The sequence below is a fragment of the Diabrotica virgifera genome, chromosome 9 (genome assembly GCF_917563875.1).
Source record: "Diabrotica virgifera virgifera chromosome 9, PGI_DIABVI_V3a".
In the NCBI taxonomy this organism is placed as follows: Eukaryota; Metazoa; Arthropoda; class Insecta; order Coleoptera; family Chrysomelidae; genus Diabrotica; species Diabrotica virgifera.
In genome coordinates, this window is record NC_065451.1 from 213,844,566 (window position 1) to 213,861,014 (window position 16,449).

The 16,449-nt window shown below is 32.6% G+C and overlaps 2 protein-coding genes across 2 annotated transcripts in view; one reads left to right on the forward strand and one right to left on the reverse strand.

Moving 5' to 3' along the window:
- LOC114337361 (phosphatidate cytidylyltransferase, photoreceptor-specific) overlaps positions 1–715 on the reverse strand; it is a 59,691-nt gene extending 58,976 nt beyond the window's left edge. The window contains exon 1 of the mRNA XM_028287775.2: positions 328–715. Coding sequence (XP_028143576.2) covers positions 328–372 — 45 coding nt within the window. The 5' untranslated portion in view covers positions 373–715. The remainder of the gene's footprint in view (positions 1–327) is intronic.
- Positions 716–8,790: 8,075 nt separating this feature from the next.
- The window catches only part of LOC114337360 (E3 ubiquitin-protein ligase MARCHF8), an 88,565-nt gene continuing 80,906 nt past the window's right edge, over positions 8,791–16,449 (forward strand). Inside the window, exon 1 of the mRNA XM_050662323.1 lies at positions 8,791–9,317. Coding sequence (XP_050518280.1) covers positions 9,006–9,317 — 312 coding nt within the window. The 5' untranslated portion in view covers positions 8,791–9,005. The remainder of the gene's footprint in view (positions 9,318–16,449) is intronic.

Sequence of the window (16,449 nt, forward strand, 5' to 3'; positions counted from 1 at the left end):
AAAAGATACAACTCTATTTTTATGGCAGTATTTGTACACTGAAGTCTATATTTAAATGTATTTTAAGTAAACAAGTATCATATGCAGTTTCCACCTTATATTCTACTCAAAATTACTATTTTTAACTTATAAATTGGTAGGGTCCTCATATTTATCATCCCTGGTCAAGTTTTAGCAAGTGAAACTGTTATTTTTGTGTGAGAAGACACCACTAATCAAATAATTAGCTGTTTTCAACATAAATAATCACCATAACGTTGTAATTTAATTAATAGGTACAAACTCTAATCACTTAACTATTTTATGAATTAATAAAATAATACTTACAGAATCTTCACCTCCAATGTTCCGTTTTCTTAGTTCTTCCGCCATGGTTTTGGTAAATTAATGAGTTACCTTTGCAAATAAAATGCTTATTTCATTCAGGTAATAATATTTACGGACAAACAATGGTCAATTTGTAAATCTAATTTAGTAAATTGTGTTTATATACAAAATCAATAACAGTTCAGGCTGGAATCTTTACGCCATCTATGAAGTTTCACAATCACAGAGTTTATAGTTTTTAAACTGGAATTTTAAATTAGTTATTGATCGGTATTTAGACGGAGCTTTGTAAATTCTGGTAAATATATTCACTGAAAGTATAACTTTACAAGAGAAAAACTTTTGCAAGTTATTTTTTAAAACGACCGGACTGACACTGACACTGCCTTCTGTCATAATGACATTGACGTCTGGGTTGGGGTTTCTTCTTTCTTCAATCAAGGGAGGATATATTTTGTATTTACTGTTATATAATATAAATCAACTGCTTAAATTTAGTATTAATAATAAAATAAAATGTCTTACATGAAAGTAAAACTTGTACAATTACAAAACTAGAATAAATTAACACACTTTTTCCTAGTGTTAGGCAACCAGTATTGCCTTTCTTTGACTTACAATATCTTCATGCTTCTTATAACACATCAAAAAGGATAATATCCTTTAGATTAACGTACAAAAATGGAAGAAGATATGAAAATTTCTCTATTTTTATAGTTATATATTTCTTTAATAGCTACCGAAATAAAAGGTACAATTATAACATCGACGTCGCAACTTGTGGCGTACGGTGATGACATAGCATGGATTAACAGAAACCTAAATAGTTTAAACCTAAATAGGTTATAGTTCGAAGTTGTATAAGGAAGAATCCAATAGGTGTTTGGCAATAAATGAAACACAATACCTAATATGGTCAAGAATCATCATCATTCTCTTTGCCTTATCCCTATTTGGCAATAAATGAAACACAATACCTAATATGGTCAAGAATCATCATCATTCTCTTTGCCTTATCCCTATTTGGGGTCGGCTTCCCTATTTGCATTTCTCCACACAATTCTATCCTGGGTCATATCAATATTAATCCCCTTTACCAATTTAATATGGTCAAGAATAAATATAGTTAATGTGACAAGTTTCAATACTGGCGAATAAGAGTTTGAAAAAACAGAACACTTTTAATATCTTAGTATCTCAGTTAATGGAAGTAATATAGGAACCAGGAACTAATATAATAAGGATAGTAATCAATGAAAGAATCCTGGCAGGAAACAAAACCTACTGGGAATACAACAAACTTCCTCAAAGACAAGAAGCCTAGGTACTCAGAATAGTAAACTGAAAATTTACAAAGCAGTAATTAGATCAGTAATCACATATATATGGTGTTAAAGTAATGTGCTGACTGCTGACACAGAAAGATGAATGAAGACTGATGATCGTAGAGAGAAATTTCATTCTGCTCACTAAACGTAGGTAACAATGAATTTAGAAAACTGATGAACTATGAAGTAAGAGAACTCTTGAAAGGGGAAGACATCGTCCGATTTATTAAAGTACAGACTCAGAAGGATGTGACATATAGAAAGAAGTAAACCAGAACGAGCTACGAGCTACCAAGAAAATCACCAAATGGGGACCAGCATCAGGCCATGCAGAGTACAAGGAAGACCGAAAACAAGATGGAACTGATATGGGAGAACCAGATGATTGGGCACCTTAAGAAGATGGGAGTTGGAGGATGGATAAGCATAAACGAAAACAGGAACAAATGTAGAAATATTTTAAAAGACACCAAGTCACACAATCAATTTTATTGTAAAATCAAAATGTTAATGCGGACTTATTCTCTGCGACAAATGAATCGGAAGAGCCCAAAGAGGGCGGCAATCACTCCGTTATAGGAGTGTATATGTTACAGTTAAAGTTGATTCTTAGTTAGAGTTGACTATTCCTAGTTCGAGTCAACTCAAACTAAAACGAGCAGTAAGAGTTGATTTGAAAAATTTAACTCAACTTTTACTAGTTGAAGTAGACTCTTCCTAACTCTTGTTAGTAAAAGTAGATCGCGGAAAAGAGAGAATCCACTCTTACTAGTTTGAATTGACTATTCCTGGATCTATTGAGTAAATGTAGAATCTCACGTGCTTTTTCGATGAGTTCGCATCTCTTTGTATTGACTGTTTATCACGATTTCATTCCAACTACTTATCACGATTTGAACATAGCCAATAACATGTTATTTCTAGAATCGGTTGTTTGTGTTTATGTTGTGAAAGAATCAATTCTTACTAAATGGCATTGGGAAGAGTATACACGTTTTCTAGTTGGAGTCTACTTTTACTAGGAAATGTTGAATAAAAATCTTCATTTTATATTTATAATCAACTTTTACTGAAACCATCCGTTTGAGATGACTCGAACTAGGAATAGTCAACTTAAACTGTAACATATTATACTATTATACAGTGTTAGTCAAAAGTCCGTACCCCCCCTCGTATCTTTCGAACGGTTATACCTATAATAGGGAAATTTGGAGGGAGGAAATAAACGGACGTGAGCTTCTTAACTAGTCATGACAGGTGACGTAATAGTGACAGATGACGTTACAGAGCCACTGTGACCGATAATTTTAAATGGGACCTTATGGCAAGTGATACCTCGTTTGAAAGGTATTCAAAATACCTATTCAGTCATACTAATTTTTTTGGATTTTAGTTGATTTTGATTTTGGTGAATATATTAAATTAATATAATATTTTAGTTTCGCATTTAATTAATAAAAATTCAAATGTCCGCCTATGGTTTTTTGTCAAAAAGGTTGACGTTTTCCAATTCTCTAGTGGTTTTTACGTTAACGTCAAGCTTTTTGACAAGTAATTATATGCGGAATTTTGAATTTTTGTTAATTAAATGCGAAGCTAGAATTTTATATTTATTTTATTTATTCATCAAAATTAGCTTAAACTCAATCAAAATTAGTATGACTGAATAGATATTTTGAATACCTTTCAAACGAGGTATCACTTGCCATAAGGTCCCATTTAAAATTATCGGTCACAGTGGCTCTGTAACGTCATCTGTCACTATTACGTCACCTGTCATAACTGGTTAAGAAGCTTACGTCCGTTTATTTCCTCCCTCCAAATTTCACTATTATAGGTATAATCGTTCAAAAGATACGAGGGGGGGTACGGACTTTTGACTAGCACTGTATATAATAAATATGTATTATAATATTATTATATATCCCTTTAATCATTATAATTTGCTCTATTTTTATGGTTTTTTATGGCTTTCCATTTTTATGGCTCAGCATCAAACTCTGTACTTCAAAAAATTGAGAGGGTCAAAAATAAAGCACTTAGGTTATGCACTGGTTATCTTCGCAGCACACCTATATTGGTCATGGAATGTGAGCTTAATGAACCTCCACTTTCATTACGCAGGGAATACCTTTGTGAGAAATTTATAGTTAAAGTAGCGGTTAACGATACACTGCTATTAAATAAAATTGTTCATCTAACCACCTCATACCTAACTCATTATTACTGGGAAAAAAAGAAACTGCTTTTAGTTGTGGAAAGCTTTCTCAACGTTTCCAATTCCATTGGCGACATACACCAAATAGAACAAAGCTCGTCTCTAAAACTAAATTATGAAGATTCTTTATTTCCAGTTAACTGTCATTTAAGTAGTATTCGTGCGACAGACTTCCTTACTAAAATAGACCACCTTCAGTGTGTACAAAATAACTGGAGGATTTATCAGAAATTATATACGGATGGTTCAAAAATGGAAGGAAAAGTTGGATATGCTGTATATTACGCACAAAAAAGTATAAAAATAAACAACAGACTACCTGATAAAATGACAATTTTCACAGCTGAACTCATTGTAATCAAAGAAGCATACAAAATATGTATTAATCAAGAAGAACTCAATTATGTTATATTTACAGACTGCCAAAGCATTGTAAAGAAATTGAAATATAATGTACATAATTTTGCAGAAAATTATATCATCAGTGACATCATAGCAATGAACAGTGAAGCTTTGAAATCGGGCAAAAATATAATATTGTGCTGGATAAAAGCACACATTGGTATAAAAAAACAACGAAATAGTAGATGATCTGGCTAAAAAAGCAACAACGAAGGAATCCGCTTTGCAAAATTATCAACTTCCTATGGGAGACATAATCTCTATTATCAGATCTATCAAACGGGCGAAATGGCAGGAACAATACAATAATTCAGACAAAAGAAATTATTACAAAATAATCCAGCCTACACTTCCCATCAAGACATGGTTTAATCAAGTTTACAACAGAGGCTTTATCAAAACTATTTGTCGAATAAGAAGTAATCACTGTCTGACCCCAGTCTACAAAAGAGAAATAGGACTTGTAGATAATGATGAATGTTTATGTGGAGAGCTAACTGATCTACAACATATGCTGTTAGAATGTCCTTTACCTTTTATTGAAATATCAAATTTCTATACCAATCTAATTCAAGTTAATGTACAATTTCCTTTTAATCTTATATACCTTTTACAATCAAACAATCTAAATGTTTATAAAATATTATACAACATTTGTTAATTGTTTAAAATTAAAGCTCTGAAAAAAAAAACAATAAAAAAAATTATAAAAAAAAATAATAATTAAAAAAATAAAAAGTTACTAGGAAGATCTAAACCTCCGCGAGGTTGAATCGGGTTTAGGTCTTAGCGTAGTAAAAAAAATATACACAAAATACAAAAAAAAAATAAAAGAAAAAAAAAACTAAATAAAAAAAATAAAAAACTAAGAAAAATAAAAAATATAATAAAAAATACAATAAAAAAAATTGTTAAAAAATATACTAAAAAAAATTTAAAAAAAAACAGTAAAAAATCTTAGTAGTACTAATAGTTTTAAATTTAGATACTAAGCATATATTTTGTAAAAGAGAGAATTCAAAACACATTGACTGGCCAGTTGGTTGCTTAAACCAGTGCCAATAAAACATAAACACACACAATTTTTAAATACTTTTAAATAGTATTATTATCAGGTTAAAAATAAATTTAAAAAAAGTAGGCAAAACAAAATTTGAATTTTTACCAGACGTGTTATATTGGTTGCATAACGTAAGGAGAAAATAGCAGAAATTACAATAGTTTGATTTGTTCATGTGTTTTTAAATAAACAAACATTTTCTCCATAATAAAAAAAATCGGGTGAATGAAATGTCTTGAATTATGTATGTAGCATGTAGAATTGATTAACAATAAATTAAATTGATTTTAAATTCGCTGTCCAACCAAATTCCAGTTTAACCGTTGTCACCTGTCAATCTTAATGTCAACAAATGTGGGGGTATTTGTCAGACTCGAGTCTAGATCCCGAGCCGAGGATTAGCGGCGTGTAATTTGTGTTGCCTATATAAACTTGAATCGCGAATGTTTATTATTCAAAAAATTACAACTGTACAAATCAATGACATTTGTGTGCATTTTTTTGGCATGAAAGTTTAAACTTGGCTTATGTCTAAATTTATAGACGTTGCCTTTAAGCACTTTTAAAGGGGCAATTGCATCCAATTTGTCGGGATGCGAACTTTTTACATGTCTTTTTAAATCATGTTTACGTTTATACACGTTTCCGCATTCCAAGCACTTATTAATTATTTCCACACCGAACATTTTCGTTGTCAAGAAAATGAAATACCTACTCAAAAGCAAACACAAACACAGAACTGTGAACAGTAGAAATGATTGAATCGGAAAATTGATCTAACAGCTTCACTGTTCAATTGATAATTTGGTCCAAGAGCTGTGAGACATTTTTGAGTAGGTATTTTAGGCAACCTGAAAATTTTTCAGGTGACTCTTCCATGATAGCCTAATACAAAAATGCTGGTCTGGCTGGAGGGTAGCGGTTATTTTCCCCAAAAATCCCCCCCAAAGTTAAAAAAGGGTAAAAATTGTTATTACAAAAAATGTTAGTGACGTGACTTTAAAGTAAATTTAAATATTCAAATATAAAGAAAATAAACAAGCCAGGCGATTTGAGGGCGATTCTAACTGTGCAAGATACTTGCACGGGCGTCCCAGGATTATTTTCAGGGGATGCATCTGAACTTCAGAAGATTTCATCTGAATCTGTACATACTATTAACGAATATAAAATATACAACTGTACATACATAGCTATATATATGTATATTTCTTCCGGACAGGGAGGTGCAATTGTTATTTTGACAGGGTATTTTTTAGTATTAAAAATAAATATTCTAAAAAGACAGGTTTTTTTGGTGAAATTTTCCAACTGCCATGTCGTCAAACAAATTACGCGTGCATATAAATGAAAAGCGCTATAGGTAAGCAGCACTGTGAGAAAGGACGTATACCGATAGCTGTTTGCGTCCTCTGTTCTAGCGAAGCGAGTCCGTTTGCTCGAGAAAAATCACGTGACCTGGCGATACCCATGTTGTGCCTTGAAACGTTAGAGTAATTATTATATATTATAGTTTTTTAAGTAACTTTTCCTTAATTAAAGGAAAATAATACGTACTATACAATAGATTTTGCAAATATGATAGAAAAAGACAAATTTATTATTATAAATATATAGGTAGAAAAGTATAAAACTATAAGCTAAATAAATTCGGTGTCCGAATCTTGTACTTCTTCTTCAAACTCCTCATCAGAGCTTAAATATTCATTCTCTTCTTCTTCCTCAGACTCGTCAGTCGAAGCCTGCACAATCACGGGCGCATCTGAAGAAAGACTTGCCATTGTTGAGATGTGGTGTTATCGAATAATGTAAAAAATATCATGGACACAACACGTAGCAAACACGGAAACATTAAGAAAGATGAAAAAGGAAAAAGAAATACTCAACGCTATGAAGGAAAAAAATGAGCTACTTTGGTCATATCATCATCATCATCATCAACCCGTACGCGTCCACTGCTGGACATAGGTCTCCCTCAGCTCTTTCCATTCATCTCTATTTTGTGCGGCTTGCATCCAGTTACCGACAACATGTTTCAAATCATCGGCCCATCTGGTTAGTGGGCGTCCTCTGCTCCGTAGTGCTTCTTCTCGCGGCCTCCACTCGACAATACGTTTTGTCCATATACTAAGAAATAAAAAACCTGATGTGATTGGTTATATAAGGAAAGGTATAAAGTATTGGTTATATAAGTAATAATACGTAGCAACTCAATTAATTAATCACTAATTAATTTTTAATTAACTCTAAATACATATTACAACTATTTACAGATCAGGTAGAAGAGGAATCTGAGTCTCGAGGGGAGTCTGACGAAGAAAAAGGGAATGAATATTTAAGCTCAGATGAGGAGTTTGAAGAAGTACAAGATTCGAACACAGAATTAATTTAGTTTATAGTTTTATACTTTTTTACCTATATATTTATAATTAATTTAAAAAAAGTTACTTACAACAACATAGGTATCGCCAGGTCACGTGATTTTTCTCGAGCGAACGGACTCGCTCAGTTACAACAGAGGACGCAAACAGCTATCGGTATACGCTCCTTCTCACACTGGTGCTTACCTATAGCGCTTTTCATTTATAATGCACGCGTAATTTGTTTAATCACATGGTAGTTGGAAAATTTCACCAAAAAAACCTGTCTTTTTTAGAATATTTATTTTTAATATTAAAAAATACCCTGTCAAAATAACAATTGCACCTCTCTGTCCGGAAGGAATGTACATAGCTATGTATGTATAGTTGTATATTTTATATTCGTTAATAGTATGTACAGATTCAGATGAAATCTTCTGAAGTTCAGATGCATCCCCTGAAAATAATCCTGGGACGCCCGTGCAAGTATCTTGCACAGTTAAAATCTCCCTCAAATCGCCTGGCCTGTTTATTTTTTTATATTTGAATATTTAAATTTACTTTAAAGTCACGTCAATGATATTTTTTGTAATAACAATTTTTACCCTTTTTTTAACTTTGGGGGGGATTTTTGGGGAAAATAACCGCTACCCTCCAGCCAGACCGGCATTTTTGTATTAGGCTATCATGGAAAAGTCACCTGAAAAATTTTCAGGTTGCCTAAAATACCTACTCAAAAATGTCTCACAGCTCTTATACTAATTATACAAAGAGTCTACATTCTACCACATCCAATACTATTTTAATATTAAATATCATGCAACCGCAGTAAATATCGGTTTTTGCCTGAAAGGAGGAAGACCTAACCCTTCGGTCCAAACCTAACTTACGGGTATTAGAGTGAGAGAACCGCAGGGCAGGAGGTATTTGACCGCTGCGCGCAATCACAACCCACCCTTTTTATTATCACTAAACGGTCTTTTCAGCGTTTTAAATAACACTCAAGGCCCATTTCGTTGATTCAAGTTTACATAGGCAACCCAAATTACACGCCGCTAATCCTCGGCTCGGGATTTAGACAGAATAATTTGTCAGATTGTCACAAAAGACAAAAGACAGTACTCAAAAACAAATGTTGTAGTCGCGAATTGCTTCATTACTTTAATTGTTTAGTACTTATCGTGATATAAAAATGTATTTTGTACTTAAAATAGCCGCGTACCGGGTGACACTTTGAAATTATTTCCTTCATCTGTATCAAAAGTGAATAACTGGCCGTACAAAATTTGATCATTTTTATCTTAACGAAAATGCCTCAGCAGTTCATCAAAGTGAAGGAAAACCCTGGAACGATACCAAAAGCGGAGTTTAACAATCCTGTAAAGAGTCAAGACTGGGATTCGAACTCGAATCTGTCCAATTCTGTAGGGGATATCTGCAGAATATGCCATTGTGAGGCTGATGGGGACAATCCTCTGTTGTCCCCCTGTTACTGTTCTGGAAGTTTGAAATACGTGCATCAAACCTGTCTCAGACAATGGTTGGCTGCTTCGGATACACGGTCTTGTGAGTTGTGCAAGTTTAACTTTATTCTACATACCAAAATCAAACCTTTTTCTGAGGTAAGTTTCATTTTTGCAACATTTGTTTTCTCCTCTTTGTTTGGTTTTTATTCAGCGTATTCCTTAATGTATAAAGTTGTTTGATTGTTATATCAGTACAATCATAAGGAACAATATACACTAAGCACCTACTTGTTGATTCTTAATCTTGTCATTGTTTTCTTAATGGCTTTGATACATGTTTCTTATCTAGAACTAGAAATACTTTTTAATGTTGTTAAACACCTGTTAAAAACTACATTGGTGTTGTGCTATATACATACCTACAGCTAATTTTAGTCGAGCCCAGTTTTTATCCTCTTTTGAACATGAAATTTGCCATAGGAGTCTATTTTTTGCTTGAATCACTTCAGGATGCATCCTATAGGTATCAATAAGTACTATATGTGCCAGTCGCAAATGTTGTACTTAATTTTTTTATAAGGTGAGTCGGGGTAAGATCGAATCTGGGGGAAGACCGTCCACAGTCGCTGTAACTCGGATTACTTTGTAAAATCACGTCACCGGTAGTGCTTTCGCTTGCTTTACGAATTAGTTGGATGGTACCAAAGTTGGAGCGTGCTTACTTACACTTATTTTAGGAAGTGAATATTCTTAGATTTAGTGTGTTTTTTTAACTAAATTTAGCTATTCGGTCTTGCCCCACAGAAAATAAATCCTTATTCGAGGTGAACACATTGAATGATGAATACCTGGTAAAATGCTTAAAACATAAGCATAACAGTGCCCAGTTTTTTTGGCCCGAGCAACCTGACGATGATACTGTAACGAAAGATACAATTGTAACGATTTTACCAGAACCTGAGAAAGATCGTCGAGGCTCATATATGACTTTCAATATTGAATTTTCTGGCATGAACTTGTGCTAAAATTATTAATGTTGTATTTTTTAAGTTTCACCAGAAATTACTTTTTATTTTGTAGTTACTTAAGCACACATTTAGTTATAATGGGACTTTCCTTTATGTCCAGTTTTGTTCATAAGCATTACATTATTTCTTGTTATATACTGACTTAAATAAAATACTAAATTACTGCCATCGTTTGCACAGACAATTTATTTTCTCATTGGGGAAGACAGGAATTCGAACTTCCACCTTATTAGGACAAATGAATGTTCTGTACAATTTGGACCTCTTGTTCGGTCTTGCCCCATAAGTAGGTATAAGATCGGACACTGACTATATATTATTATTTTTAATATTTCAGTAATACGGTTTTGTTAACTATAAATCTAATCTTGTGTGTGTGTGTGTTTATGTTTTATTGGCACTGGTTTAAGCAACCAACTGGCCAGTCAATGTGTTTTGAATTCTCTCTTTTACAAAATATATGCTTAGTATCTAAATTTAAAACTATTAGTACTACTGTTTTTTTTTACTCTGTTTTTTTTTATTATTTTTTTTATTATATTTTTTAACATTTTTTTTATTACATTTTTTATTTTAGTTTTTTTTTTTTTTTTTTTTTTTTTTTTTTATATTTTTTTTGTCGCGCTAAGACCTAAACCCGATTCAACCTCGCGGAGGTTTAGATCTTAGTAACTTTTTATTTTATTTAATTATTTTTTTTTTTTTATTTTTTTTTATTTTTTTTTCTTTTTTTCTCAGAGCTTTAATTTTAAACAATTAACATGGTTGTACAAAATTTTATAAACATCTAGATTGTTTGATTGTAAAAGGTATATAAGATTAAAAGGAAATTGTACATTAACTTGAACTAGATTGGCAAAAAAGTTTGATATTTCAATAAAATGTAAAGGACATTCTAATAGCATATGTTGTAGATCAGCTAGCTCTCCACATAAACATTCATCATTATCTACAAGTCCTATTTCTCTTTTGTAGGCTGGAGTCAGACAGTGATTACTTCTTATTCGACAAATAGTTTTGATAAAGCCTTTGTTGGAAACTTGATTAAACCATGTCTTGATGGGAAGTGTAGGCTGGATTTTTTTGTAATAATTTCCTTTGTCTGAATTATTGTATTGTTCCTGCCATTTCGTCCGTTTGATAGATCTCATAATAGAAATTATGTCTCCCATAGGAAGTTGATAAGTATGCAGAGTGGATTCCTTCGTTGTTGCTTTTTTAGCCAGATCATCTACTATTTCGTTGTTTTTTATACCAATGTGTGCTTTTATCCAACACAATATTATATTTTTGCCCGATTTCAAAGCTTCACTGTTCATTGCTATGATGTCACTGATGATATAATTTTCTGCAAAATTATGTACATTATATTTCAATGTCTTTACAATGCTTTGGCAGTCTGTAAATATAACATAATTGAGTTCTTTTTGATTAATACATATTTTGTATGCTTCTTTGATTGCAACCTGACGAAGATACTGTAACGAAAGATACAATTGTAACGATTTTACCATTTTTTGATTGCACCACGATTTTGATTGCAATGAGTTCAGCTGTGAAAATTGTCATTTTATCAGGTAATCTGTTGTTTATTTTTATACTTTTTTGTGGGTAATATATAGCATATCCAACTTTTCCTTCCATTTTTGAACCATCCGTATATAATTTCTGATAACTCCCCCAGTTTTTTTGTACACACTGAAGGTGGTCTATTTTAGTAAGGAAGTCTGTCGCACGAATATTACTTAAATGACAGTTAACTGGAGATAAATAATCTTCATAATTTAGCTTTCGAGACGAGCTTTGTTCAATTTGGTGTATGTCGCCAATGGAATTAGAAACGTTGAGGAAGCTTTCCACAACTAAAAGCAGTTTCTTTTTTTCCCAGTAATAATGAGTTAGGTATGAGGTGGTTAAATGAACAATTTTATTTAATAGCAGTTTATCGTTAACCGCTGTTTTAGCTATAAATTTCTCACTTAGGTATTCCCTGCGTAATGAAAGTGGAGGTTCATTAAGCTCACATTCCATGACCAATATAGGTGTGCTACGAAGATAACCAGTGCATAACCTAAGTGCCTTATTTTTGATCCTCTCGATTTTTTGGAGTACAGAGTTTGATGCTGAGCCATAAAAAATAGATCCATAGTCTAAGATTGATCTTATCAAATTTCTGTATAGTAATATTGATATGTTTGGATCAGCTCTCCAGTTACTGACACTTACAGTCTTCATGATATTCATTGCATTTTCCATTCTTCGTAATATGTAATTTGTGTGTTCTTTCCAATTTAATTTGGAGTCTAAAAATACGCCAAGAAATTTTATTGAAGTTTTATAAGGAATACTAGTATTATCAAATTGTAGATGGCTTTGAGGATATTATATATTATCAAATACTAGTATTATCAAATCTAATCTTGTAGATGAATAGAGTATGTCTTGAAAGTAGAGTATGCATAGTATTATAATTCTATGCCTAATTTTCATTTTACAATTGTCAGACAAATTTCATGTTTACATTTTTTGGTGCGATCTTACCCCGACTCACCTTAACAAAATCTGAACATAATTGAACATTTTTTCTTTTGCATCCATATTTCTGATTATAACTCGAGAAATAGTGCTCACAAACAAAAAAAAAGAACATATAAGTTTTGTTTTTCAATTTTACATAATATTTAACTGCAGTAGAACCTCGATTATCCATCAGGGCACAGGACACAGGTATGAAGGATAATTAAAAAGACTAACAACCCTTAACTTTTATTTGTTTGCTATGTTTGACAATACAGTGAAACTTGGATATTACAGCCTCGGTAGTTACGTCATCTCGGTTGTAACATCAATTTTTAATAGGTCCGGCCAAACACTATTCGATAACATTATTAAAAATCCAGTTTTATCTGCTAAAAATGAAGTAACCCTCGTCTATAGCGTCATAAAATTGTACAGTAGGTTGTCCTTTTTTTATTTTATGAAGAATAAAGTGCAATGCGTTTCTGACTTTGCGGCATTGTTCCTTCTAAGAATGTGCGAAAGGCCAATAAAATGATCCCTTCTGTGTACAGTTACGCAACCTTTACAACTGTGTACAGTTCTTTGATTTCTCATTTTACCAGTGCCATCCTAACAGTCAAATTTTCTGTTTCAGAACAGATTGTTTAAGAAATTTTTGCTACCGTAAAATTGTGTTTGGCTCGTTTTTTTTTTAGATTTTAATTTAGTAATTAGCTTTTTATTTTTTAATGTCGCAAGTTGTAGTTGTAGTACTAAAAGGAAGTACAGTAGAACCCCGCAAATCCGAACCCCACAAATCCGAACTTTCGGCAAATCCGAACCAACGGAAAGTGAAAAAAAATTTTAAAAATTCAAAATAAAAATTTAAAAACATGTTTATTATGTGAGAAAATAATTACGTAAGATGCTAGCTACAGTATTAAACACTGGAACACTAATGGGTGAATAAAAGCGTTGAGTTAGACTAAACACAATCAATAAAGGAATGTGCATAATATACATTTTCCATGGTATACTATGAACGAAAACATTGAAAAAGATAAGAAACATGAGAAACATAGTGTAATCAATATCCAGATTACAAATTAAATGAATCATTGTAATCTTATTGGGCAGTGTCCCGTTGAAAATAAATAAATAAATAAATAAATTTACATGGCCGAATTCCCATGTCCCGTGACGAAACAAAACTACTGGCGTCAGCGATTTAATATTTGAGTGATCTAAATATTTTTCAGCTTTAGAATATTGGAGGCGTAAACGTGCGGATAGAGTTTAAAAATCATCTTCGTTAGCTTCTTAGGCTAACTTTCGGATAATCCGAACTTTTCGGAATCCGAACAGGCTGTCCCCCCAATTAGTTCGGATTTGCGGGGTTCTACTGTACTACATACTTTCATTTTTCTCTACCTCCTTTATAACGTCACTCTGATATAGCGTCATTTTTTTACTGAACCCTTCAATGATGCTATAAGCAAGTTCCACTGTATAAGAGGGATTTGTGCTCCTTTTTTTCCTTAAGGCCCATTTATACATACCCGGGCCGTGTCCATTCCGGGTCAGTGCCGAGTCCGGGTATTTTTAATGCAATATTTACATACAACCGGGTTGTGGTAGTGTGCGTACCGGGCCGAATAAGAAAGGAAAACGTTATTACATATCTCTGTGTAAAAGATAGTTGAAAATATTTCGGCTTGGATAGAAGATCTCACCTCACAATATCTATTGTTTGTCTGTTTTCCAGCAGTCACGTTCACAAAACAATAAAATGGTGTTTATACAAGTCCCTGCGATGCATGTCATTTTCGTGCATCGCCAGTGCCGACAGCAAAAATATCTGCTGGGATTAATTTCAGACTGGGCCCTTACGGGCCCTGTACGGGAAACGCCAATGTATAAATATGCTCATAAGAGTACATAATTGTTTTTTTTTTGGACCGGGCCCTGCCTTAACACTGAACGGACACGGCCCTGATATGTATAAATGGGCCTTTATCCTTTTCATCGCCACCATCAAATTCCAAGTCTTGTCAGATTCTGAATCAGTTTCGTCCGCCTCTATTGCCCTCTGAATAAAAACAAAAATTGTTTACATAAACAAATGCGAAATTCCCTGTACATTTCGCGGTTTTTTTTTGGCTTATTGCAATACTCGAACAAAATGAATTGGTGACTCAATTTCTGCGTATGTAGTCAATACAACTTACGTATGGACCCTGATGATTAACAGAGGTAACGGTTAATGGAGAGATGGATAATTGAGGTTCCACTGTAATTAGAAATTGAAAATTTAATGTTTATTGTTCAAAAAATAGCAATAATTGGTAAAGAAGTGCAAAAAATGGAGTTCTCCTTCAAATTTTTTTAACCCCTTAGACATAAGCTACAGCCTTCATACTCTGCTTAGAAAAATCTTGTAATACGTCTGAAACGTCTGCGAAATCTCGTTAGGATGAGTTTAATGTTTTGTGCCTAATAATATTGCAATTCAACAACAAAAAAATCGTTTTTCTATAAAAAGTTGCTTGAAGTTCATGGCAAGTATAGTGGGGGAAGCACCTCGGAGCCCTGAACAAAAAGTGAATCAGCAAATTCAAAATGACAAAACTCTCAAAAAATTGCATTTTGTTGGCTTCCTACCATCCAGCTTTGATCTGTTTTGTTCTTCATGAATGTCTTGGGCAACAAGGATCTCAAATATGATATTTTCAAACTCCTATTTTAGTTGCAAAACAGGAAATTTGTAGTAAAGTAAATGTAGGTACTAGTAGTTAACATAAAATTAAAATAATATTCTTTAGCTTCAAACCAACAGTCTTGAACTTTACATAAAAAATATATGTATATTCATGTAACCTAATCGTTTCTGAATATTCATCAAACAAAAATTATCAGAAAATTGCATTTTAAAATATTATTTTTTATTAAATTTATTTATTCATTTATTTATTTATTCATGGAATCCATTTACAAAAGTTTTAACAACAATACTTAAATGTTTAAAATATCGAACATATTAGAATACTAAAACAAACTTTAATAGAGCTACCATGGATATACTTATAGACTAGGATTGAATTTTGGAGTCAAAAATATTTATTTGTTTTGCCAGGCTATTAGCACTCCAGATATGGCACTGAAATTTACAAAAAGTAGGTACCTATCGCAAAAGCGTCAGTAGTTAACACAGCAAAGAGTGCCAACAGAAAAAAGATAGTAGTTGACACATCCAGGGGTTAGTAATCAGCATTCAAATAGGTACTGAGAACTTTATTAATACAGTGGAACCCGGATAAGTCGGCCTCCGATAACCTACTGTACATAATTTAGATCTACTGTGCATATGTATTTCATGTTTTTGCAATTATAATGGAGTTTATCTGTAAAGATAACGTATTTTATTAATTTTTACTATATTCTCCGGATCAGCTATGGTCTCAATTAATCAGATTTATCGAGGTTCCACTGTAATATGTAATGATAGTATAATGAAATGTTAAATTTAACCATCTGCATCCACTGAGTATGTAAACTGATATTTTATTCCACAATTTAAGGTTGTGGCATCCTTTTTATAATCCTTTTATGGACACATAAGCTGTTATGTGGAAACAATATTACTTTCAGTCTGAAAATTAGATTAGTGAGATGCTATGTGTTTTCCATTCTTTTGTATGGTGTCGAAGGATGGACACACTTCTCAAGAATCTGGAAGCCTGTACTTCAGTATGGCTTAATAT